The sequence below is a fragment of the Eleutherodactylus coqui genome, chromosome 2 (assembly GCF_035609145.1).
Source record: "Eleutherodactylus coqui strain aEleCoq1 chromosome 2, aEleCoq1.hap1, whole genome shotgun sequence".
Classification (NCBI taxonomy): domain Eukaryota; kingdom Metazoa; phylum Chordata; class Amphibia; order Anura; family Eleutherodactylidae; genus Eleutherodactylus; species Eleutherodactylus coqui.
The window spans coordinates 262,241,520-262,266,107 of record NC_089838.1 but is presented as its reverse complement, the minus strand read 5'-3'; the positions used below and the strand labels follow the sequence as shown (position 1 = coordinate 262,266,107).

The window sequence follows — 24,588 nt, the reverse complement described above, 5'->3', positions numbered from 1 at the left end:
TATGGAACATGAGGACATATGGACGAAGGAAGCTCGTTAACAGGGTTAATGATATTTGCATCATCCATCAGTTATTTGATATCTTTGTAACTGTAAGATAGAACTCCGCTGGTTCTTTTCAGTTAATCCCTGCCGTCCTATCAAACCCGTCAGGGAAGGAGTTAATACCCTTTGTATTATTTACCACCGATTAATTTCTATGGGAACTGATCTCTTTTCGTTTTCCCTGGAAAGTTTTAGCATAACAAGCATTAACCCAACTGGCGGTGCGCAGGCGAGCGGACGGGACAGCAAGGAGTTAAATCTCTTCTTAAACCGGGTATCTAACTGAGTGAATGAATAGGAAGATTATCTAGTAGTAGTAAGTGTGGCTTTAGAATGTAAGCAACAGTTGTTCCGTGCAAACACGGCCAACTAACCGGGTGATGACTGAGAATTCATTGACTAGTCACTTTGTTTCAGCTTACTTAAAAATAGTTGCTGCTTGATTATTTATGGCCTGGTATAAACAGGTAATCGCTGTCTTTCAACTTTGCAGGGAGGTGTGCGCTTGTACTACCCTGTTTCCCCCAAAATAAAACCTACTCTAAAATAAGCCCTAGCCTAATTTCTGAGGAGACTTGAAATATAAGCCCTACCCCCAAAATACGTGCTAGTTACACTACATAAAAAAACATTGCCTAGCAGGCGCGGTTTGGGTCACTCCATTTGCTCTCTAGAAGTTCGGCGCGGTTCACACAGTCCTTAGAACAACACTTCTTGGTTAAGGGATTCATAGATTCCACCTCCGGGAAGCGATGGCTGTGATTGGTTCTTCAACCGCTGCTGATTGATTGGCTGAGCAGCAGTCAAGGAACCAATCATAGCCATCACTTCCTAGAGGCGGTTTTCTGAATCCCGTAAGTGATATTGAATGAGCTGCCGAGGACTGCGGGAAGTGCGTCAGAATTGTGGAGAGCAGCTGGAGGGACCTGGACGGAGCCTGCTAGGTAAGTATAATAAGACCTCCCCCCAAAATAAGACCTAGTGCCTTTTTTGGCGGGAAAATAATACAAGACAGGGTCCTATTTTCAGGGAAACAGAGTACATGCGCCAAGCTTTGGACGCTGATTAGCTTTCAACTTTTTTGGACCATTTCGCCCTCGCTCTTAAAGCTTATTCGTTGCCATAAAGAAATAAATATGTGCAGTGGTGATACTCAACTGAACAATCTCTGCTGGTCTTTGAAGGAACGCTTGCTGCTACGGTCTCTGGCTGGATCTCATCCTCAAAGATACACTCACTGCTGCAGTCTCTTACTGGTTTGGCCATCAATGGAACATGTAATGCTGTGGCCTCTCACAGCAGCCAGTGTTCACTCAACGAGCGCTCACACATACTTACATGTATCTGTGTTCACTGGCGTCAGCACACAATGAGTGTGCATTAAGGGGGAGAGGTCATCATTTTAAATACACATGCGCCAAAGCACTTTACGCTTCTGAACTAGTCAGTGAATTATACTTTGCCGGTGTTAATGCTCCCAACAATTAGTTCAGCAATTGCGAAGTGAACAACAATCACTCTGTGTAGAAGCACACAAACAGCAGCCATCTGTACGCCCTAGCGACTATCTCAAGCAGCTGTTCAGACCATAGTTGTCCCATGTAAAGCCACACTTAGAGCCCATCACATAAGCGTATGCGCAAAAAACGCTGGCGTGAGCGCAGCACATTTGCTCCGTGAACTATGTGCTTTTATGAGCGTTTTTGTGCATATTACTGTACTTTTTGCGCTCGCAGGGCCAATTCACATTTGATGATTTTAAAGGCTATTTCGCCTAGTGAGTTCCAGATGTGTTCATTTGCAAATGCACACAAACATACAGCAAGCTGCGTTTCGTTTTCGCATGTGCGAAATGCGTGCAAAAAAGAGTAATGAGAATGAACCTATTGAAATCAATTGTTTGCATATTGCATGTGCAACTTTTGCGTGCACAAATATGTTCGTGTGAAGGGGCCGCCGGGGCTCCTTCAGATGGGCGTATATGATTTTGCTTACACCTCAGCGCAACATATTTGCGCTACATGCAAGCCTTTTTTATATGCGTAGCGGTGCATTTTACTGCACTTTTTGCACCCGTGGGGCATGTTCTTTTGCGTACGGAAGACAAACATGTCTATTTAGCCTAATGAGTTCCAGATGTTTTCTTTTCTTCACAGAATTGCGCAGTGTATTGTGCATTCCGTTGTGCACTTCCCATAGACTTCTATGGGGAACCTTTTAGCGCAATTGCACACAAAAATAGAGCAGATCCTATTTTCCTTGTATGCGCAAAAACGAAATGTGAATGAACCCATTGAAATCCATGGATTCTACTCTCTGCATATTGCACGCATGAATACTCCCCTGTGAAGCTGGACTAAATCATATACTTGGTAGAATGAAAACCTTCATATATATATATATATATATATATATATATATAGTAAGTAGATCGCTCATTTTGCAGAGACAGAACCCATTGACCCTGTATTGCACTTCACCTTGTAGCGATGGAGCGAACAGTGCTTGACTGCTGCAGCGAGTGAAGGGCTCTTGTAGCTTTCCAGGTTATTTCCTAGACAGGTGGTTTCAATCTATACAAAATTAGTAGTAACTTTGTTTTCTCTCTTGACTTCCAGTTTACTAATAGTTTCGGTAGAACCCTTCCTTGCTTGACTTTGATATCATCTCTGGAGGATCCCCGAGTATATTCTATGCTGATTATTAATGTGATCACTCGCCAGCCGTCATTAGTTGGAAGTGTTGCGTGAGATCTGTCCACACACAGACCACAAACTGATGATTAGATGGGGCCGTCATGGAAAAATATTTAGGCAATTCTGGAATCAGGATGACAACCCCTGGTCCAGAGCCTGGGCAAGGGACAGACAGAGACGACAGTTGTCTACGAGGGGGATGCATTTTATAAATAAAAATACTATTCTATAAGATCGCTTACACACGGGCGACTTTATCGCGTGATTTTGTCGCGATACAACAGTGCTACACATCGCATGTATTTAGAGCCCATGCTTTCCTATGGGTTCTTCCTACATGAGCGATGTTTTGTAGCCTTCGACATTGCAAGACTACAAAATCGCAGCATGCTTCATACTGCCACAATTTGCGTTTTTTTATTTTGTAGTCCATGTTTCCCTATGGAGCCTTTCTTTCTGTTGTATCACATTGCATGAAAACGAGGTTTTCATGCGATGCAATACAACTTTTATAGTATGAAAAAAAACCAAAAAACACCTAAGAGGCGCTGTCATCTCCGGCGCACATCTCTTCTTCACCTCCAGCACTTGTCTTTAGTCTTCTGCCAGACCTTCCTGAATTGAAGTATGAAAATCCCCGCCTTCAGGACGGGCTAGCTGTGATTGGTTCTCGAGCACCGTGGCTAAGCCAATCAGAGCCAGTGCTCAATGAATAAATGGCTATAATTGGTTCATTGAGCGCTGGTTCTGATTGGCTGAAGGCAGCAGCGCTCAACCAATCAGAGGCAGTGCTTCCTGAAGGCAAGAATTTTCCAATCCCTGACCAGAAGAGATGTCTAACGACAAGTGCTGGGGACCAGGGAGAAGACGCAGCGGAGCTGACAGCACTTCTTAGGTGATGCACGTGTTTTTGTTGTTTTATGCAGTTAGGGCTTATTTTTGGGGTAGGACTTGTATTTCTAGCCCCCACCCCCCCAAATTCTTTGCATGTGGTGCTACCAAGTCACGCAACTTTGTAGCACCTTGTGCAACTTTGTAGCAACACAAAGTTGCAATATTGCCACAAGAAGACATAGTGATATCGCATGGACCACCAATGCAATATCGCTGCGATTTTCTCAAGGCAATATTGCGTTGCCCATGTGGAAGCAGCCTTAAGGGAAACTACTTTTTACAGTCTTTTGATATGTCCTAGTGACATGTCAGAAGTTTTGGTTGGTGGGGGTTTGGGTGCTTAAGACCTCTATCAATCGCTAAAAAAAATGTGCAGAAGCACTCAACTGAGCGCTACGTCCATTTAGCTGGTTCTGCCACTGCTTGGAGTAATGTACAGGCTCATAAAATTTCTATGGAGTTCATATACCGCTTGCAATGACAGCTAAAAGGGCACAGTGCTCAACTGACTCCTTCTGCCTGTTTGTTAGTGGTGGTCTCAGCACCCGGACTACCACCAAGCAAAGCTTCTGATATGTAACTATGACATGTCAAAAATTTGTAAACAGTTTAGTTATACTTTAAATTTCTTAATAACATGCATCTGCGATACCGGGTAAGTCAGGGATAGCTGTCATATGAATAATAATCCATCAAACAGTTATCATGCTGAACTTTTGGGACTGAGGATGGAGAGTTGAAGTGGTGTAGCTATGGGGTCGCAGGGGTTGCAATTACGACCAGGCCCCTAAGCCAAGGGAAACTAGAGGTCCCCCCTTGCCACAGTTACAGATCCCTCTGAACCTCCAGCTGTCACGCTGTAGCCTGTTATAGCATCTGTTGGAGCATGACACAGACCGTCTCCTTCCCCTTTCCAGAGGACAATAACTGTACAAGGAGCAGGACAATGTACGTACTATGGAGAGGTGAGGAGAGCCGGTCGGTGCAAGGCTCCCACAGATGCTGTGACAGGCTGCGGCATAACAGCATGAGTAATGGAGGATGGAGGGGACTTGGGAAGGCAGACAGCTCAGCAGGAAACAGCAGAGCAAGAAAATGGAGGAAGAGACTGCAGGAAAAGGGCACCACCAGGTAAGAAGGGCTGGGGCTACATGCAGCGGGCGCAGAACTACAAGTCTCAGCATGTTCCTTTTTCTCGCAGTACTAAATACACAGTAAATGATAGGGCATGCTGAAGACTCATGCTCAATGTTGATTAGTTGTATGCTCCTGCTTGGCAGATTTCTAGTACTGCTAAAAGTTAGAACATGGGTTGAGAACAAAAGGAAAAGTCAGAGGAGATGTCACCTGTTATCTAAGGAGGTAACTGCACTGTAATCACTATCACTGCGTAGAAGTGGTATCTGACTATTATACAATGACTGTTTTATTTAAAGCTGTACTAGAGATGAACTGCTGTATCTGAGTCCACTGTGTTATAAAGGCTGTCTTAAGGCCCATTTAGACACAACGATTATTGCTCAAAATTCTCTCAAAAGCCATCTTTTGAGTGATAATTGCTGTGTCTAAATGCGCACCCATTGTGCAGTTTTCGTGCACTATTCGTTCAACACTGACTTCAAGCCAGCTTGAAAACCGTCGTGCCTGCTTATCAGACCGCACGCCGAGTTCTCCGCAGGTAGCACTGATAGCATTATTTCAGCAACTATCCCTCTGGAGAACAATGGAGCTGAATGCAGATAACAGACCTCCAGCTGTTATCTGCATTCAGTGAAGGCTTCATTTGCATGCTAATAAGCTATTAAGTAGCTGAGTAGCTGCTTAGTAGTTTATGCAAAATGATCGCTCAAAGCTGTCACTCAAACTGTCGTTTAAGCGAACATCGTTGTGTGTAAATGGACCCTTAGGTCCCTGGCACACTAACGTATTTGGAGCCGTGTGCTTTCCATGTTAATCCACGGGCTGCACATGGCTCCATTATAGGGCTATGAGGACATGCACAATGATGTTTTTTTCATACAGACCAAAGCTACTCTAAACAAAGGGAATCAATTTAAAACAAATTAGCATAACACACAAATAATAAAGACAAAAGCAGTACTTAAACCAAAAATAAACTAAGCCTTGTCCTGCTATTGGTCAGCAATCCGGTCCGGAACGATGAAGAGGAACAAAGCCATCCCTACTCTGAAGGAAGCGACCACCAAGATCTAGTAATTCCCTCAATCATGATAACCTATCTTCCTCCATTAGAGTTAGGGCTGATCACATCATGGAACTTCTCTTGCCGATTACTGTTAAAAAAAAACAGGACACAACAGCCCAGCAGATAGCATTATTTTTGTCCTGTCAAATTCGAGAAAATGGCGGATAGACAACTGCAAACTGAATTGACCCTATTATAGTCAATAAGGTTAGTTCGGTGTCATTTGGGTCCATCATATAATGATTCAGTTTGGCCAGTGATTGCCATTTGGTGGGCCCCAAGGTAGTTATGTGAAGAATCCCTGGGCTGTTTTGGCAGATGCCAGCCCCTTGCTATTTGAAGATCGCCTCTCATTGCTTGTCTCTTTATTATTGGATCATTATTGTTCATTTTATGGTATAACTATCTTCTGTCATCCTTTTGAAGTCTTGCTGTTACATAGCTGCTGGTAGAGCTCCCCGCATACGGCAGAAGCAGCAGACAGGACGCTATTCACCCTGATGAATGAACTATGTCTGCTTAATTACTTTTGCCCGGCTCCATTTAGCCAGTTTCATGTTCCTGGTTATTATACACCTCATTCGCTCATATGGATGGACTGCTTTTCATAGTCACTTCCACAATTGCAGTATTAATGGAATCTGACATTGAAAAATGTGCAGACTAATCAGGACCCCTCTGAAAATCTAGATTATTAGTACTACTATTTTCCACTGGTTATTTGCCGAAGATTTGTAGTCCTTGTTGTTCTACTTTTTTTTAGGTCTCCTTCACATGAGCATATTTACATGTGTAAAATGTATGCACACAATACACAGAGAATAAAACCTATTGATGGGTTCGCACACATTTCCCGATTTTTGTTTGCGCATGCAAAAAAATAGGACATGCTCTATTTTCCTGTGCATTTGCGCACCAAAGGTCCCCATAGAAGTCTATGGGAGGGTAGGCAAATATTTGCACAATGCGCAAAGGGATGTGCAATACACTGCACAACTCCACGAAAAAAAGAACACATCTGGAACTCATTGGGCTAAAAAGCATGCTCGCCTGCTGCAAGTGAACATGCCCCGTGGGCACAAAATGGGCAGCAGAATACACCAATAAGCATGCCAAAAAGACTTGTTCATAGCGCACATGTGTTGCGCTAAGGTGTGCACAGCACAATTGTCCATGTGAAGGAGCCCTTAGGGTGGCTTCAAACGAGCCTATGCGCAAAAACGCTTGTTGCAAAGCAGCATATTTGCATATGAACAGTACTGTACTTTTTGTGCATGTAAAGCCATTTCACACGCACGCGTGACACACCCTTTCTGTGTACTTAGGGATGCCGCACACGGGCACATTTGTGTGCGTGCAAAAATCTGTACACGGAATACACAGCAAATAGAACTCATTGATTTAAATGGGTTCCTTCCTCGCTGTGTTTTTTAGCACGCGCATATTGAAATTGCGCAACAAAGGCCCTATCTGCATGAAATTGTGCTGTAAAATATGTGATTCCATGTAGAAAATCGAAAACACCTGGGACTAAGTAGGCTGGTCCATCTACTCAAACATGGCGCTGCTGGGACTGGACCGATGGGAGCTGTCCCAGCAGTGCAAAAGCTACAGTAAAAAGCACTGATACATGTGTGATAGCACGTGATCGCACTCCCTGCACAGCGCATATACGTTATGCTATCGTGAACATATATGCACTTACGCCCGTGTGCGGCAGCCCTTAATGGCTTGACACACACTTTCCGCAGATGTTTTGCCTATTTAAACCTAGTGATGTCCAGATGTATTCTTTTCTGTGTATTTTGCGTAGTGTCACACCCTTCGCCTTGCGTATCTTTGCACCGCCCGTAGACTTCTATGGCACTTTTGCTGTGCACAACACAGGACAATAGATCAGTTCCTATTTTTTTTACATGTGCGCAAAATGAAATCAATGGGTTTTATTCTCTGTATTTAGCGCACAATGATTTTGCGGGCGCAAACACGCTCATGTTAAGAAGCCCTAATGTTGTATTCAGCATGTTGCTTTTGCACACCACCCTGCTAGAGGGAGGGCATTTAGCATTTGAGCAGGTACATCCAAACATGTCACCTACTATAGTGTGAGCCCTGGAGTGTTACAACCCTGTGAACGGACGCGAATCGTGATCCAATAAATTAGCGTTTGGAATATTGATCTTCAATCAATGTAACTTATAGCGGTTTACACACTAATCTTCCCATTCATAGACAAATGTATAAAATAAGATTTTCTCTGCAGCATGTGCTATCCATGTTTAGTATTTACATTATCTCTTTCCTCTGCTTTTGTCGCTTGCTACATTTTTGCTACAATCTCTGTATATATTATGTTTCTGTCTTGGTGAACTTTCAAGTTCTTTCCATCTAATGCATCATCAGTCCTGCTGTCTTTTGTGGTTAGTACTTGTCTTTTCATCCGTGTGACTTTTTTTCCGCTCTCCTCTCCTTTATGGTGTATTCAACCATCAACATATCCTTCTATGTAGGATCCATGCCATCCTCTGCCCTGCTCCTGTCAGAGCACATCCATCTATCACGCTAGAGATACCATTTCTTTGTCTTATAGGCAGAGCTTTGGGAGAATTCACGTTCGCTCTCGATTCTTTCTATAAATATTATATATAGGTAAAATAGGATGCATAAAGCATAAATTATTAACACGCACACAACGGAGCAGCCTGGCATCTCTTGGCACACTCCTGTAGAGAGGAGAGAAATAACAGAGGTGACATGACCAGCTTCCGCGAAAAAAGGAGGGGGGGGGGGGATCTTCGATACCTCCCCTAAAATCCACATGCCCCTAGTTCAAAAGCATGGGGATCACTTGCTTGAAAAGTCCACTGGCAGAAAACACTAGCTGGCTCTTTTGTTCCCCAGAAAGGGCCTCAAGAGAACTGTGGTGAGAGGGAGGAGGTAAAGGGGGGGGGGGGGGGGGGGACCTGGGAGCTGCTGGTTCAGTGCACACACACACTCACACACTCATGCGGATGGTGTGTAGGAGCAAAGGGGATGCTGACTATTTTTTTAATGCATGTGCAAAATGGTACAAACGTGCCCCAATTGTCCCAGTGACGAGTGACTGAGACTTACTGTCTGGCTGGATTGCTTTGTGCAGCTGCACTCACGGACTGCTTCTGATTGCAGCATTTTGGCTGATTTTTGGGAACACTACAAAGTGATACTATGGCTAACGGAGGCTGCTTGTGGTGCTTTGCATTGTCACTATCACTGATTATCTCCATCCTCGGTAAGTAAATGAATTGCTTCCTGCACTTGTTATTTAAATCTCCAAGGCAGCACCCCTTTATAGCTAAAGTCACATGGTGGCCAATTCTGTAACCAAATAATATTAAGCACCTGATCCCAAGAGCTTACAGTACAATAAGCCTGCATGACAAATAGACTACAGATGCATGTGCAATCTTAAGACACTCGTTGTTATCCCCAATATTGCAACATGTATGTTGAATTTGCATTGATAAAGTTTCAAGATGTAAACTCCCCAAACCTACCAGAATAACCCGATCTGTTATTATTGATACATTGTCTTGTTGCTCATCATGAGTTCCATCTCACACACCCAAATCTAGGTATTGCATTGTATTATAGTCCCCATAAAGAGTAGCCATGGACCTCTCAGTGCCACATTGCTCTGCAGCATCTTGCAGAGAAAGACCCCCTCCTTTAAAAAGACTTGGTGATCCTTGGTGTCTGTCCTGTTGCCATGACAGCCCCATCATAACATCTCTTTGTAGTGCTAGTGGACGGGCAGAGCATTGTCTACCATCCGGGTGTGTAGCACTGTCTAGTACTAGAGCACATGGCTGTGTCAACAAGTCTCCCAGCAGCAGGGAATTGTGCCAAATGGTAATAAATAATGTGAAAAGGGACACAGGGCACAGCGGGCTGCATGGCATGCTTCATGGTAGCAAAAAAAATGATAGCAACAATGTATCAACACACAATGCTACAATGTTGCAAAATGAAAACATCAACAATGATATCATATTGTTTGTATCAGGGACTGAGGATAACGAGCCCCCTGGGGTCTGTTCCCATTGATCTGCTGGTTCCTCTTTGTACAGATAAGGATCTGGGTGCAGTGTGTATGTGAGCTCCCTCCTGATGATGACATGTGTACATATATACATTCTACATGTTGGCTGCTCTCTATCTGGACCATGTGAGGCTTGTGTAATCCATTCTGCTAAGAAATGCAGAGCTTCTTTTGTGTGAGAGCAAAAGAGTATTAGAATCCCATATAATTAGGATTATGGTGGCTTTATTAATTCCCTTTTACATGATGAAGAGACTTAAATGGTATAATGATTATGTTTGTTATTAGAGACAATTGAGTATCAATTATTCCTTTTAACCACATGTTCATTAAGAAACGTGACTCCAATCTAGATGTATAGTAATGAATGCAAATTATGTCTATTAAATACGTGCAAGCAGTCGATGAAGGATGCTAGACATGAGCAATATAACATTTCTCTGAATTATTAAATCTAGCAAATAGAGACAACTTGAAAAATGTTAAATTAGGAATTTCCAATGAAATTTCATCATTTGATAGACAGAGTGTTGGGAACTTTGAAGGAAAAGTTGCTATGAATTATGTATCTGGATAGCTTTATGTATAAAGGGTTAAAACAACCAGCGGTGTATTGGATTTAGGAACAAATGTCAGTTCCACCCTGTTTGCTGCCATTAGTGGATATATTGGGTATTACAACAGCACAAAAGCATTAGTCTACTGTTGGCACACCTGCAGAGGGGAGCACTGCATTAAATCCACATTGTAGTTTACAGAACTTGGGATCCAGATTGGAGCTCATGACAAATATGTATTTGACCTGGTGCTTAGCCATAGGATGACAACTGTGAAATAGATTTCTCTCTAAAAGGGAATATTTGATAAAATCACCATTTCCTCAAATAATGTTATGCTTGCAGTTGCACCCTTGACAGGTGGGAAGCGATTCTGGTAACAGCTGTGATGAAATATATTCCTGACCTCTTTCCTGCAGGTGCTGTTTGCACTTATGGTTAGCAAACCATGTCCTATCCATTCACAGAATGCAAGCTGCAGCAGATAATGCCAGTATTTTGCAGTGATTCCAATAAAATTATGATATAATGATAATAATATGATATAATTACCTAATCTGTAAAGATGGAGCTTCATTGTAAAAAAAGAGAATTTCTTAAAGCAAACTGTCACCTGCCTGAAGAACCATAAACTAACTTATAGCGCTGTTAGGGTAGGTGGCAAAAAGCCGGGTGCTGTATTTTTCAAACTTACCTGCTTCCTGGTTCCCGCGATGTCTGCCTGTAAAGGCCATGCGCCACCTGAAAATCTGACTCTTTTCGGAGTCTCATGCGCGCTCTTTTGTAGACTTGTATAGCTGAGCATGCGCAAGGGACTCTAGAAGAGTCAGGTTTTTAGGCGGTCGGTGGACTTCACAGGCAGACACCGCGGGAACCAGGTAGCGGTTAGGGCTTAAACAGATGAGCGTGATATACTGCGATTAAGCGCATGGGAAATTCCTGCACATATAACGCGGAAAATAGAACCCATTGAATTTAGTGGGTTCATTCTGACTTTTTTTTTGCGTCCATTTTTTTTCATGGGCGCAAAAAATAAATAGGACCTGCCCTATCTTGTACATGTTTATGCGCCAAAAAAATCACATAGAGGTCTATAGGAGATGCACAAACACTTGCATCTGCCCACATGGGTATGCCCTAAAACGCAGCGCATACCAGCAATTACCGGCACCTCATTAGACAAATTCGCCTTTTAAATTAGGGCAGTGTGATCCCTCACCCATGTGAATGGGCGAAGTCTGTGCAAACACGCTCCATATTTGTGCAGGCACGAGCAGTAAATACACTCGTTCACTGCACATAAAATTGCGCAGGAGTGAGTCTGCTATGTTACATGCTCGTTTGTTGAAGTCCTAAGTATGAAAAATACAGCATCCTGCTCCCTGTCACCTCCCCCAAGAGCACCATAAGTTAGTTTATGGTTCTCCAGGCAGGTGGCAGGTTCCCTTTAACTGGTGAGGATACTGCGCAGATTTAACATATTTATAGATTTCATTAGACAAATTGAATATTTGACATTAAAGGGGTTGTCCCGCGCCGCAACGGGTTTTTTTTTTTTCAAATCCCCCCCCCCCCCCCGTTCGGTGCGAGACAACCCCGATGCAGGGACTTAAAAAAAAAAACGCTCAGCGCTTACCTTAATCCCCGCACTCCGGTGACTTCTATACTTACCGGCTGAAGATGGCCGCCGGGATCCTCTTCCTCCGTGGACCGCAGCTCTTCTGTGCGGTCCATTGCCGATTCCAGCCTCCTGATTGGCTGGAATCGGCACATGACGGGGCGGAGCTACACGGAGCCGGCATTCTGCACGAGCGGCCCCATTGAAGACAGCAGAAGACCCGGACTGCGCAAGCGCGGCTAATTTGGCCATCGGAGGCCGAAAATTAGTCGGCACCATGGGAACGAGGACGCCAGCAACGGAGCAGGTAAGTATAAAACTTTTTATAACTTCTGTATGGCTCATAATTAATGCACGATGTATATTACAAAGTGCATTATTATGGCCATACAGAAGTGTATAGACCCACTTGCTGCCGCGGGACAACCCCTTTAAGGGCTTATTTACATTGCCATAGGCACAACTATGCTCGGCAGTGCGGAGCGGAGCTGCGCCTGAACGATAATTCAAACTTTGCTCTAGAGTGCTGGAGTTTGAAGAAAAGAGGCGCGAAGTCAGGGGCTGCCCGATCTCTCCAGCATGTGGTATTCACTACGTGTGGGAAGGATAGGGCAGGTCCTATCTTTTCCCGGACTTACAAATCCGATAGAGATCAGTGGTTTCGTTTTGTCCCGTTTTGCAGCTGTGATTATCATGGCAGAATAAGTGGAGAAAACAACATTTGTGTGAATTTGGGCTAAGGCTGTTTTAGAAGAGCGTATAAAAACACGTCCGTATTACGAATGTGTATCAAAAGGCATTGCATCCGTATGTAATCAATTTTTGATCCTTATCTGCCTCCGTAATTTTATTATTTCCTATTAGGCAAATACTGATCTGTATTTGCTCAATAGAAAAGGATACAAATAGAGAGGCAAATATGCCAAAAATAGAGTTTGCTGCATTTTTGAAAAACGGACGTAAAAAATATGGGCATGTGATTACACCTACAGATTTTGGCAACTTTTGCAAAATTTTGGTTGCGGAAAACGAGCAAAGATTCCACAGCAATGTACAGTACAATACAATGTAAGTGAATGGGATTTTAATAAACCCCATTCACTTATAGCGGAAAAAAAATCAGCAGTGGAAAATAGCTGTACTGTAATAATAATGTTTATTTGTATAGCGCCAACTTTTTCCGCAGCGCTTTCAAGCATGGAAGAACACAGACAATACAACAATTACATGTGATATACAATCAGTTTGAAACAAATGGGGTGGCGGTGATACAAGAGGTACAAGGGGGGGGGGGGGAGAGATGAGGCATGGTGGAACACAGACAGTGTGGAAACTACACATGGAAATCAGTTATTAGGGAGCAAATGGGGCGGGGGCAGTAAGGAGGTACAGGGGTAGAGGTCGTATGTGATAGGCAGGGTGGAAGGTATGGGGAGCCATAGGGAGGGGCAGAGGGACTAGGTCAGGAGATTTGGTATACTTCCCTGAAGAGGTGCGTTTTTAAGGCACGTCTGAAATCTCGGGCATCGGGAATTGTCCGGATGCCTTGGGGTAGAGCGTTCCAGAGGATGGGTGCTGCTCTGGTGAAATCCTGTAGGTGAGCATGTGAGGTTCGTATTACAGGGGTGTTTAGTCTGAGAGTGTTAGCGGATCAGAGTGAGCGGGCTGGGGGGGTGTACAGACAGGAGGGAGGCAATGTACGATGTGGCGGCGCTATGGAGAGCTTTGTGGGTGAGGAGTTTAAATTTAGTTTTGCAGTGGATGGGCAGCCAGTGCAGCGACTGGCATAGTTCAGAGGCATCTGAGAAATGGCTGTATAGAAGAATGAGCCTACCTGCCGCATTTAGTATGGATAGGAGAGGGGAGAGTCAGGTGCAGGGAAGGCCAATGAATAGCGAGTTGCAGTAGTCGAGCCGGGAGAGGATAAGGGCAGCAACGAGTGCCTTTAGAGTGTCCGTGGTGAGGAAAGGACGGATTTTAGAATTACTCCTGAGGTGCAAGTGGCATGTTTGTGCCAAAGATTAGATGTGTGATGTAAAGGAGAGGTCAGAGTCCAGAGTGACTCCAAGGCATTGAGCATGCTGTCTGGGGGTTATGGTGGTGCCAGATACTCATATGGAGATGTTGGGGGGAGGTCGACTGGTTGAGAACGGAAAGATGAACAGGTCAGTTTTTGAGAGCTTAAGTTTGAGAAAGAGGGAGGACATGGTGAGACAGCAGATGGACAGTCGGTGAGATTTTGGAGGAATAGAGCTCAGATGTCATGGGAAGAGGTGTATAGTTGGGTGTCATAGAGATGGTATTGGAGGCCGTATTTGTGGATGATTTGTCCAATTGGGGCTGTGTGGATAAAGACGACCAAGGACCAAGAGGGGAGCAAGGACCGAGCCCTAGGTGACCCCGACAGCGAGAGGGAGTGGAGAGGAGATAGAGCCAGCGAAAGAGATGCTGAAAGAGAGGCAGGAGAACCAGGAGAGAGCAGTGTCCTTTAGACCGATGGAGCGAAGCATAGTGAGAAGGAGGTTATGGTCAACAGTGTCAAATGCAGTGGAGAGGTCAAGGAGGATTAGTAGGGAGTAATCACCTCTCGACTTTGCTGTCATCAGGTCATTTGATACAGATTTTCAAATCAGCAGCATGCGCTATTTGTTGTGGAACAGCTGCGGAATTTCACAATGGAATTCATTCATTACAATGAGAGAATGCTGCAGTGAAAATACACAACAAAATCCACACATGTGGATTTACTCCGCAATGTATGGTCATACCTTAAGGGCAAAAACACATGGGCTCATTTTTTGCCCCCCTTATGCAGCCATGATAATCATGGCCGCATAACGGGACAAAACAAAACCACCGATCTCAATGGATTTCAGTGGTTTTCTTCTTACTAGCTCTTTTCTTGGCCGTTAATACTACAACCGAAAAAAGAAAGGACCTGCCCTACTTTCCCGCATTTTTTTTCAAACTACTGCACTCTGGCACGGAGTTTGAACGGCCGATGCAGGGGAAGAAATTTCCCTTGTTTAGGTGCAACTACGCTCCATACCATCTACGCCCGTCTGTTTTCGCCCTAAGGCTGATTTTAGACAATCACATGGAGACATGTCCGTAATACAGAGCCACACAAATGTATGTCATCAGTATTTGATCAGTATTTTTCTCTTTGAATTTTATTTTCTACTGGGCCATAGTTAAAGAATAGCAATATGAAGGCAAAAATCCAAAAAATGTCTGTAAAAAATATGGCCATGTGAATAGATACATAGATTTACATTAGCTCTGTATTGAGGTCTCCAAAACACAGACCAAATATGGAGCTAAAATACTCTAATCTAAAACCGGCCTAAATCAGGTTTCCCAACTTATTGCAGGTCATCAATCACTTTTCACTACAACAGAAAGCCTATGAAATATATGACTAATATGTCTCCATCAACAGTGTTAATTGACAATAATATGGTTCAACTAGGTACCAAGTTCTAAGAGTTTTAGGCACTCCATGTTGTAACTTATGCACAATAGTATCAGCAGCTGCAAATACATGGAGAGCCACTCGCAGGGGACCGAGGAGCAACATGTGGTTCCCAAGCCACTGGTTGGGGAACATTACTCAGGTCATGCTATCACAACAATAGTACGGGGCTTTTATTTTTATTTCCTCTTGCAACAATAGAAGGGTTGATAGTGATTTACTCATATTTTATTATTTCCTGGGGGACAAATTATCACTATGACTACTAACTGTCCACCAAAATGATACAATCTGACTGCACTGCCACAGCCAACCTCAAGGCTTCGACCCAAAGTGTTCAGTATCCATTAAGACAAGAGATGGATGCAAAAAATTACAACTATGCTTTGCATCATTTTTTTTTTATCATCCTCTACCCCATTGACTAAATTGTAATTTAAAGTGATCAAAAATGTATGACAACTTTAGACAATATTCAATTTTTGCAACACATCTATAAAACTACAAGCAAATAAAGAGCAGAGCAGAACACAACAGCTTATAGCAGAATTGATCAAGTTCCAAAAGGTGTGGCTTGTGGAAACTGCAAATATGCTATAATATAGACTTAGCAGTGATCAGTCCTGATCCAATTAGAGAATAAAATCATGTGTAAAATTAGCTGATGTGCATTTTTATTAGTAAATCGTCACTTGCACAGTACTGGTTCACCAGCATGTGGAGGCAGTCTTACAGCCAATACCCCCTGGGAAAAAGGCATTCAAATTACCTCAACTCAAGAAGAAAGAGAGCTGTCTATAGTGCTATCCATAGTTAGCTATCCTGTAAGTCAAGGTCCAACCAAACCAGAACCCAAAATAGTGCTGTCTACGGATGACTGTCTCTGGTTTGGCTAATAACCCTAGCCATGTTTCAAGGCTCTCTAGTAAGTGGATCTAGAGAGGCAATTTTCGTCATTCTGGAGGAGAGCTAATTTGCATACTGTTTTGAGGGACCATTGCCTGTAAGACTCCCTACCAGCTGGATCAAGGAGAAACTGTACCTTTTTAAGGGCTGCGTGAAAGACATCTCATCCAGCCAACCAGAACCCAACTCTGTAGTGATAGGTCAAAAAATCCAAAACAGTGTTGTCCAGAGATGGGGGCGACTTTGGTTTGTCTAATATACTTAGTTATATTTCAAGACTCTTTAATGGATCAGACATTGACTCCCATGGTTGTTACCTACAGGTAGCACCAGAGAGTCAGTTTTCTTCCTTTTCGAGTTGAGACATGACATATAGAGGACCACTTCACATCAGAGTGCAGAACGCCTTACGATCCAACAGATTTACTCAACAAATCTCCATAGAAACTCCTTAAAAAATGCATGGGATTACTCGGAGTGATTTATCCCTTAGAAAAGTGTTGTTTTCAGGGAGATTTGTTGTATAAATCTGTCGGATCATATGGAGTTTTACACTCTTATCTTTTTGTTTCCTTGGATAAGGCTAGCACTAGAGATGAGCGAGCGTACTCGCTAAGGCAAACTACTCGAGCGAGTAGTGCCTTATGCGAGTACCTGTACCTGCCCAATCGTCTCTAAAGATTCGGGTGCCGCCGGGGGGCGGGGAGCGGCGGGGGAGAGCGGGGAGGAACGGGGGAGATCTCTCTCTCCCCCCCCCCGATCCCCCCTGCTCACTCCCGCAACTCACCACTCTCCCCCGCCGGCACCCGAATCTTTAGAGACAAGCAGGCAGGTACTCGCATAAGGCACTACTCGCTCGAGTAGTTAGCCTTAGTGAGTATACTCGCTCATCTCTAGCTAGCACCTTTAGTCCCGTAAGGGGACCATGTTGGCAGTATTCTCCTGGAAATCCTTCACCAACTGCTTCAAGTGTTGCAATGGTCTTGTACCTACTTGCTAGACCCTGTGTGACGCTGTCTTCTCTTTCTTCTAAGTCATATTTGAAGCCCTTCTACAGTTGAGTCAATAATTACAAATTCAAGAGATACAGAACAAAAGGATTCAGAAAAGTAGATACTGAAAGGTGCTTGATAGTACAGAATCCTATTGCTTCTTTTCTGAGAGGGGTAAGCAAGAGATGGATGATAATGATGATGGATTCTGTGAAATCCCACCCTAGTTTGGGGTCATTGAGGTTATAGGCAATTTCTCAGTGATGAAGTCACCCATATAGTCCCAGCCTTAGGGTATTTAGGTAGCATGTTGGAATGTGTTGACTTTTGGTTGGTAGAGAGAATGTGAATTCTCAGGACACAATGGGACGTTTGGTGACTTTTGGGTCATTAGAAGAAAATGACAACACATAGGAACAGGAAATCTGAGAATCAAAAAGGTAAATTTAAAATTGTATTCTTCAACATCTATAATCCTGACATTAGCTTCTAGACCTGGGGAAGCAGTACATTCCATGAGAGTGAGGAAAGACATTTCAAGTACAGCTTATCCTTTTCCCACATTCCCACCCCTCATTAAATTAGCATTAACTTTGTATGAAAGTTAAACTAGTCATTTAACAATGAGTTTATTGCCTGGCTATGACTATTACTTTAATCTGATCACACATCCTGACCACAGGCAGCTTTCACTAAATACAACCTGCGGTCAACTACAGACCTTTTTCCATATAAAATCTCTGCTACCAGGCACATCATTCAACTAACGGCTTCTTCACTCCCTTCTAACTCTGCTCGGCAATGCCATATGGAAAGGTTGTGATATCTACTGAGCCTTTAAACTGTTTTTCATATAAATTGCATTCAGTAATAAAGTATGTTAGTGTTCACTCTGTCAAATACAGATACAGAGCCGGCAGTCAATTATAGTTATTGGTCTGCTGCTACCAGGGAGCTGCTGTAAATGCATATTTACATGGCAATTTTCTGTGGTTGGTGAGAATCCATAGCTCCTTATGAATCTCTTTGTGTATCAGAGAAGCAGCTCAGAAATAAAAGCCTATCACTCTTGGCAGATGTGCCTAATAGGAGGTTATTAACACAGTCATGCCCGAGCCTTGGCTATGTGCGACCTGTGCGATCACACAGGGCAGGGGACACCAGTTTGTAGTAGAGGCAGATGTAGACTGAGCGCAATTCCCTTACCCCCATAGGTTCGCCTGGCCAGATCATCCCCTCCCTCCATGTGGCAGCATTTTGTGGAGCTACATGAATCATCCTCCTCCTGGCTCTGTCTCCTCCCCTCTGATGTTCCAAACACTGTTCCCTCTAAGATGTGTTCTCTAGAAAAGAAAGAATTAAAACATAATTTTATGTAGATCAACTAGCCCAAAAATAGCAATACCTGTCTGCAAACTTTGGAACTTTTAACTTTAGCAGTTCAAGAGCATTCAGTTTAGAAGGGACAGTGATTCTGAGATGCTGTTGTGAGCCTATCAGCTCCCAAAGAACACAATTGCTTAGTGCTGCTATTATATTTATGTTATGAGCTTGGTTCTGATATTATATCTATATACTCAGGTGGGTTTGTGCTGTGTTTATATTATGAGCTTTGTTCTGGAGCCGTATTTATGTTATGATCTTGGTTCTGGTACAGTATTTATTCACTGAGCTGTTCTGGGGTGGATACACTGCAAAATACAGGCAGATTGCTTGTCAGTGCAATATATATTACTTTTTTCTTATGGGACAGCGCTAAAAAATTATGAACAAGGTGCTATCTATCCTGAGGGAGGCACTGATCACTGCTGTGATCAGTAAAGCAGTGGCTTTCGAAACACCTTTCTGCATTGACATGGTATCTCACGGTAATCATCCTTTATAATTTTATGGATTTTTTGTAATTAAAGAATAAAAGAAGTGTTTTTAAGGAGCCGGCTTTTCTCCTTTTGTAGTATGTTTGCAAATTCATAGTAATAGACAACCCCCATTTCTAGAATGTTCACTACTTAAATGGCCAGTCAGACTGTCAGTAACATTTAATAGGCTGATTTTATACATTATATTACTGTACAATACGTGATTTTCTATAATTGAAAAAAAAACCTGGAATTGGGTAATAGGTAACATGTTTAGCTTTTCACAAATGGTTAACTAGAATATATTGACATGAGGGCACTTGCAGTATTGTAAAAAAGCACTACCATCACCATATATAAAATTCAGATAGCAAAGCAGGATCTTCTGAGCTCTTCAGAACTTTTATTAAGCTGCCCAGACTGAAAAGCATTCTTATTCATTTTAGCCTACAGACTGTTAATGTTTCTGTCTTCACTTGAATGACTTACAGATTAATGGACTTTAATGACCTGGGTGGACATCATTGGCCAAGAAGACCAATCTTCTGTCTTCAGTCATATGACAGCTCAGGTCCAGGGGGTTACTGGTATGATTAATGCACAGGGTAATGCTGCTTGTTTTTGCCTGTACATGTTAATAATGGCATGTCATCCATTGCCTGTTGTCAAAAAATATGAACAGACATGTCCTACCTATTGTTGCAAAGCACAAGAAGCTTTTCATTGATGAATGCTGATAATGCAGAGCTTGCAAGATCTTTGGATAGGGGAGTGGAGCATCTACACTAGTGTATGCTCCAAAAGGAGCAGCCCCGACAGTACACGACTTGTGTAAGTAATTACATAAAAGTTCACTGTCACATGGTTACACTGCTCTACTCATACACATATCAATGTACCCAATGTCCTTGTCCTCACTGTCCTCAAGTGCCAGCCATGGTGCGTCCTACAATGCCATCCTCAATCCTGTACAGTAACTGTTGCCTTCCTGTGAACTTCAACCAGTTTGCCCTGCTGATGTTATTAACAAGGTATGTTCCTCAATAAAACTGCTTATTAGTGGATGTTCTTGTGTTGAGAATCATTCGCTGTAACCTCTAGATACCTCAGCTTATCAGACCAACCTATTGGGCACGAACAATTATTGCATATTCATAATTACTTAGGCCATATTTCAATTTGGTCCCTCCACTTCAGTAGAGATAAAGCTCCTCGATGCACTACAGAACGTCATTCATAACCTAAAATATAGGGAGAGTTCCTGCCATACTTTACAGGAGAAACTGAAAGAATTCACACTGTGGTCTATATTATAACCCCTTAACAATGGATGCTTAGTGCCTTGTTTTCTGGGTCAACACCTTTTGGTGTTGCAGCAAAAAACACAGTTGCATGTGAAAGAAGACTTTCTAAATGGCTGTATACACAACTTTATGTATTACTACTTACATTCAGGTAGGCTCAGCCCAAATTGTAAAATGCAATCAGAGACCAGCAGTCTGAGGCCTCGGTCACACGGGCGGTTTTTCGCGCGATTTGCGGATAGCAGGATGGATGCGCATCCGCAAATCGCGTGACCAGGGCCGACGATTCGCCGAAAAATCTGCAGCTAGCAGCGTTTTCAGCAAAACGGCCCAGCGCTGCCTGCTATCCTCTGCCACAGCTGTGGCAGAGGAGAACGATGTTCGCCCATTGAATTCAATGGAGCCGGCAATACAGCCGGCTCCATTGAAAGCAATGGGCTGCTGGTGAGCGCGGGATGAATTTTCGGGAAGGGCTTAAAAATATAAGCCCTTCCCTGAAAACCATCCTAAAATGTGTAAAACAAAAAAAAATATATATACTCACCTTTTCCCTGCAGACGGAGTTCAGCCGCGTCCGGCCGGCAGTTCTCTTGAATTGCTCTGTGTAGTATTCAGCAGGCGGGGATCCCCTTATATTTTTAAGCTCTTCCCGAAAATTCATCCCCCGCTCGCTGGCAGCCCATTGCTTTCAATGGAGCCGGCTGTATTGCTGGCTCCATTGAATTCAATGGGCGAACATCGTTCTTCTCTGCCACAGCTGTTACAGCTGTGGCAGAGGAGAACAAGCTTTATAGTATATGTTCTCAATGGGGTCGGCGCTGCTGCCGCCGGCCCCATTGAGCACTTATATAGAACATAAGGAATCGTAGAACGCAGATAGGCGCGTTCTGCGAATCGTTGTGTCCTATAATTTATCGCACATCCGCATAAAAAGCGGACATGTGACCGATCCCATTGCGAAGCATTGGGTCTATATATGCGCAGATCGCATGCGCAAATCACGCGGAAAAACGCCCGTCTGACCGAGGCCTAACAAGTAGTCATGAGGTTCATAGCAAAACTTAAAGGGGTACTGATTTTTCTGACAACTTCTGCTCAACTAATAGCCTGTGTGTATCTCATCAATCTTGTAATATACTTTCATTAAAATCAAGGATGAAGTGGCTGCCACTATGGGTCTCCCTTTTAGTTCTTCTACAATCCACTGCCTATGGTTAGGTATTGAGTTTCTGTAGTAACCATAATCTCTGTCTCTCCTACACAATAATTTGGGTTTACTAATCATATGGCCGGAATGTCTCTGAATGCCCAACTCCTAGAATCAATCCTGGGACAGCAGGGGTTGGGCATGTAGATACTTTTCCTTTAATTATATCTTCACAGAGTAGTTATAAAGTAAGAAATACAATATATAGTAAGATCATGTATTCAGATTGTATCTGAGTATTACTGAACAGTGGGTTTCTATGATGAATGGAGTCAAGTTACTTTATTAGTCGCTTTATCCTGCAGAATATACCATAGTTGAGAGGTTCCTATTGTTCAACAATGGACAGAAGGAATATTCATGAACACGGTGGAGATAAGCTGTAGCTTCAGTAACTTATTAGACCTTATTAAAATTCAGCATCAGGATTGGTAATAATAACTGCAGGGATGATTTACACAGTGAAGCAGCATCTTGGGTATCGTCTTTAGAAACAGTAACATTGCATAAAATATAGTTCCTCAAAATTCAGCAGCATGGCTGCCTGAAGTGGGTTGGTGATCGCAGCCACCCATTCCTAGCCAGGATATTAAAATGGGTTTTCTGGGCATTTACTATTGATGAACTAGGTTGATCAGTAGGGGTCTTCCGCTAGGAATCGCTGCTGATCAGTTGATCCTTGGGCCCGTTGTCAGTGCAGCCGAGCCAGACGTCTTCATTGGGGTTGGAGCTGGAAGTGTAATAGAAGGTTTCACTCCCACTGATTTCTGCCTCCGACCTCAATGAGGACATCTGGCATGGCTGCACTGACAATGGGCCGGAGGATCAGCTGATTAGTGGGGATCCCTTGCGGCGGACCCCCACAATCACATATTGATGATGTATCCTGAAGATAGGTAAATGCTCAGAATACCACTTTAAATCTAGTACTAAAGAAATAACTTGAATCTTTGCCTTAAGTGTAGAAAAGCCAAGTTGTAACTCTTGTCACAATGCTCCTGTAATCAAATATGTTGCATTATACTTTATGCAAATGTTTAACTGAGTCATTTTCCATTGGATGATAGAAAAATGATGCAATCATCAGTATTCAATTCCCAAAATGATGCAATTTATAGTGTGCACATTGAAAGTATCCTTTTTTGCTAAACTAATGTTGCAATCATGAACCAGTTTAAGCTGTGTACACATAAAGGGAAATGTGCACCTGTAAGAGCTGCAACCAATTGAGAAACATAGGGCAGTGGACCTCCTATGTGCATTAACTCATATAATGCTTCTGCAAGATCAAAGGGAATTAATCAGGATGGGGAGGATTTTCCCAGTGGGCCCCCTGCTATAATGACCCCTTCTCTTATAACAGATAACGTGACTAGATTTTACTTCCTCTCTTTAATTTCCTGCTCACACATTTGCCCGCTACCGTGTTTCCCCGAAAATAAGACAGTGTCTCATATTAATTTTTGTTCAAAAAGGTTTAACGTTTTTACATGTATAGCTGCCTGGACACTATTTAAATTGACTTTTTTAATTAACTGTTAACAGGGCTTAATTTTGGAGTAGGGCTTATATTTCAAGCATCCTCAAAAAGCCTGAAAAATCATTTTGCATCCTCAAAAATTCTGGAAAATCATGCTATGTCTTATTTTCAGGGGATGTCTTATTTTCAGGGAAACAGGGTAGTAGCAAGTTTTGTGTCCCTCTGTCTTTTACATAGGAAGAACAGGATGTCATCCTACAAAAAATATTGACACTCAAAGTATAAACATATTCACATTGTTTAGGCGTGAAGAAACTGAATGTGTGGGTGTGAGTTTACACCTCCATTTCTTCAGGGTATATCAATAAACAGGTATAGAGCACAGGGGAAATAATGTCCTGGCCCTTCAACCTGTGTAGGCCCTCTCTCTCCATTCACCGAAATATTAGCATCATTGAAGGGTATGAGCCTATACTTTTCTTCCACAAGAGATAGGTAGCATGGGAACGAAAAAAGGGGTTAGGCAATAGGCACCTGTCCTTGTATTGGCATGACCCTATCACAGGGATCGGGCACATGTGTGATTTCAGGATGACGTCAGACTACACCAAACCACATGAAGCGGGTGTCCGCTGAGCTGTCTTTTGTCTCAGTCAACCTATCAGTGGTTTGCTTAGAGTATTTATTGTGGCTGCTCTTTGCAGAGGATTTGTATACTGTTCCTGCTCTACTTTAGTCTGTGTCTTTTTAGATTTCTTCTGCTCCTTCTGGTGCTGCCTGTAGTCTCTCTAAAGATTAGTTTTTAGTAAGTTTGTTAGTCTGTCCTGTTCTACCCTGTCCTGGTGTATTCCCTCTTCTTCATATTCCACCTAGGAACGTGTAAGGAATTTATCTAGGTTCCTGATGTGTGTTCCCCCTTTTCAGGGCGAGCGCTCTGTTTCATAGGCAGGTTCGGTCATGGCAGATCAGGGAAAGTTCCTAGGCTCCATCTACATCAGTTGCCTCAGATGTCTAGCTACTCAGCAACCTCTTGTGTTCTTACTTCACCCAACCTGTCTCTGTCCTCTGAATCTGTAGATTGGTTAATTCGATAGAACTAGATGGAAGTGACATACCCACTATGGCGGACATTTTCGATTTATATTTTCCTCTGTGAACACTCCTAGCTATATTATTGAAATAAGAACAGTGGAAAGCTCTAGAAACTCAGAAGAACACAATGTAGGATATTTAGGGTGTCTAACATCCAACAGTACAGCTTTATCCAA

General features: G+C 43.0%; 1 protein-coding gene across 1 annotated transcript in view; it reads left to right on the top strand.

The window, feature by feature from the left end:
* Positions 1 to 8,931: 8,931 nt before the first annotated feature.
* The window catches only part of IGDCC3 (immunoglobulin superfamily DCC subclass member 3), a 104,626-nt gene continuing 88,969 nt past the window's right edge, over positions 8,932 to 24,588 (top strand). Inside the window, exon 1 of the mRNA XM_066589989.1 lies at positions 8,932 to 9,112. Within this exon, the coding sequence (XP_066446086.1) occupies positions 9,049 to 9,112 (64 nt within the window). The 5' untranslated portion in view covers positions 8,932 to 9,048. The remainder of the gene's footprint in view (positions 9,113 to 24,588) is intronic.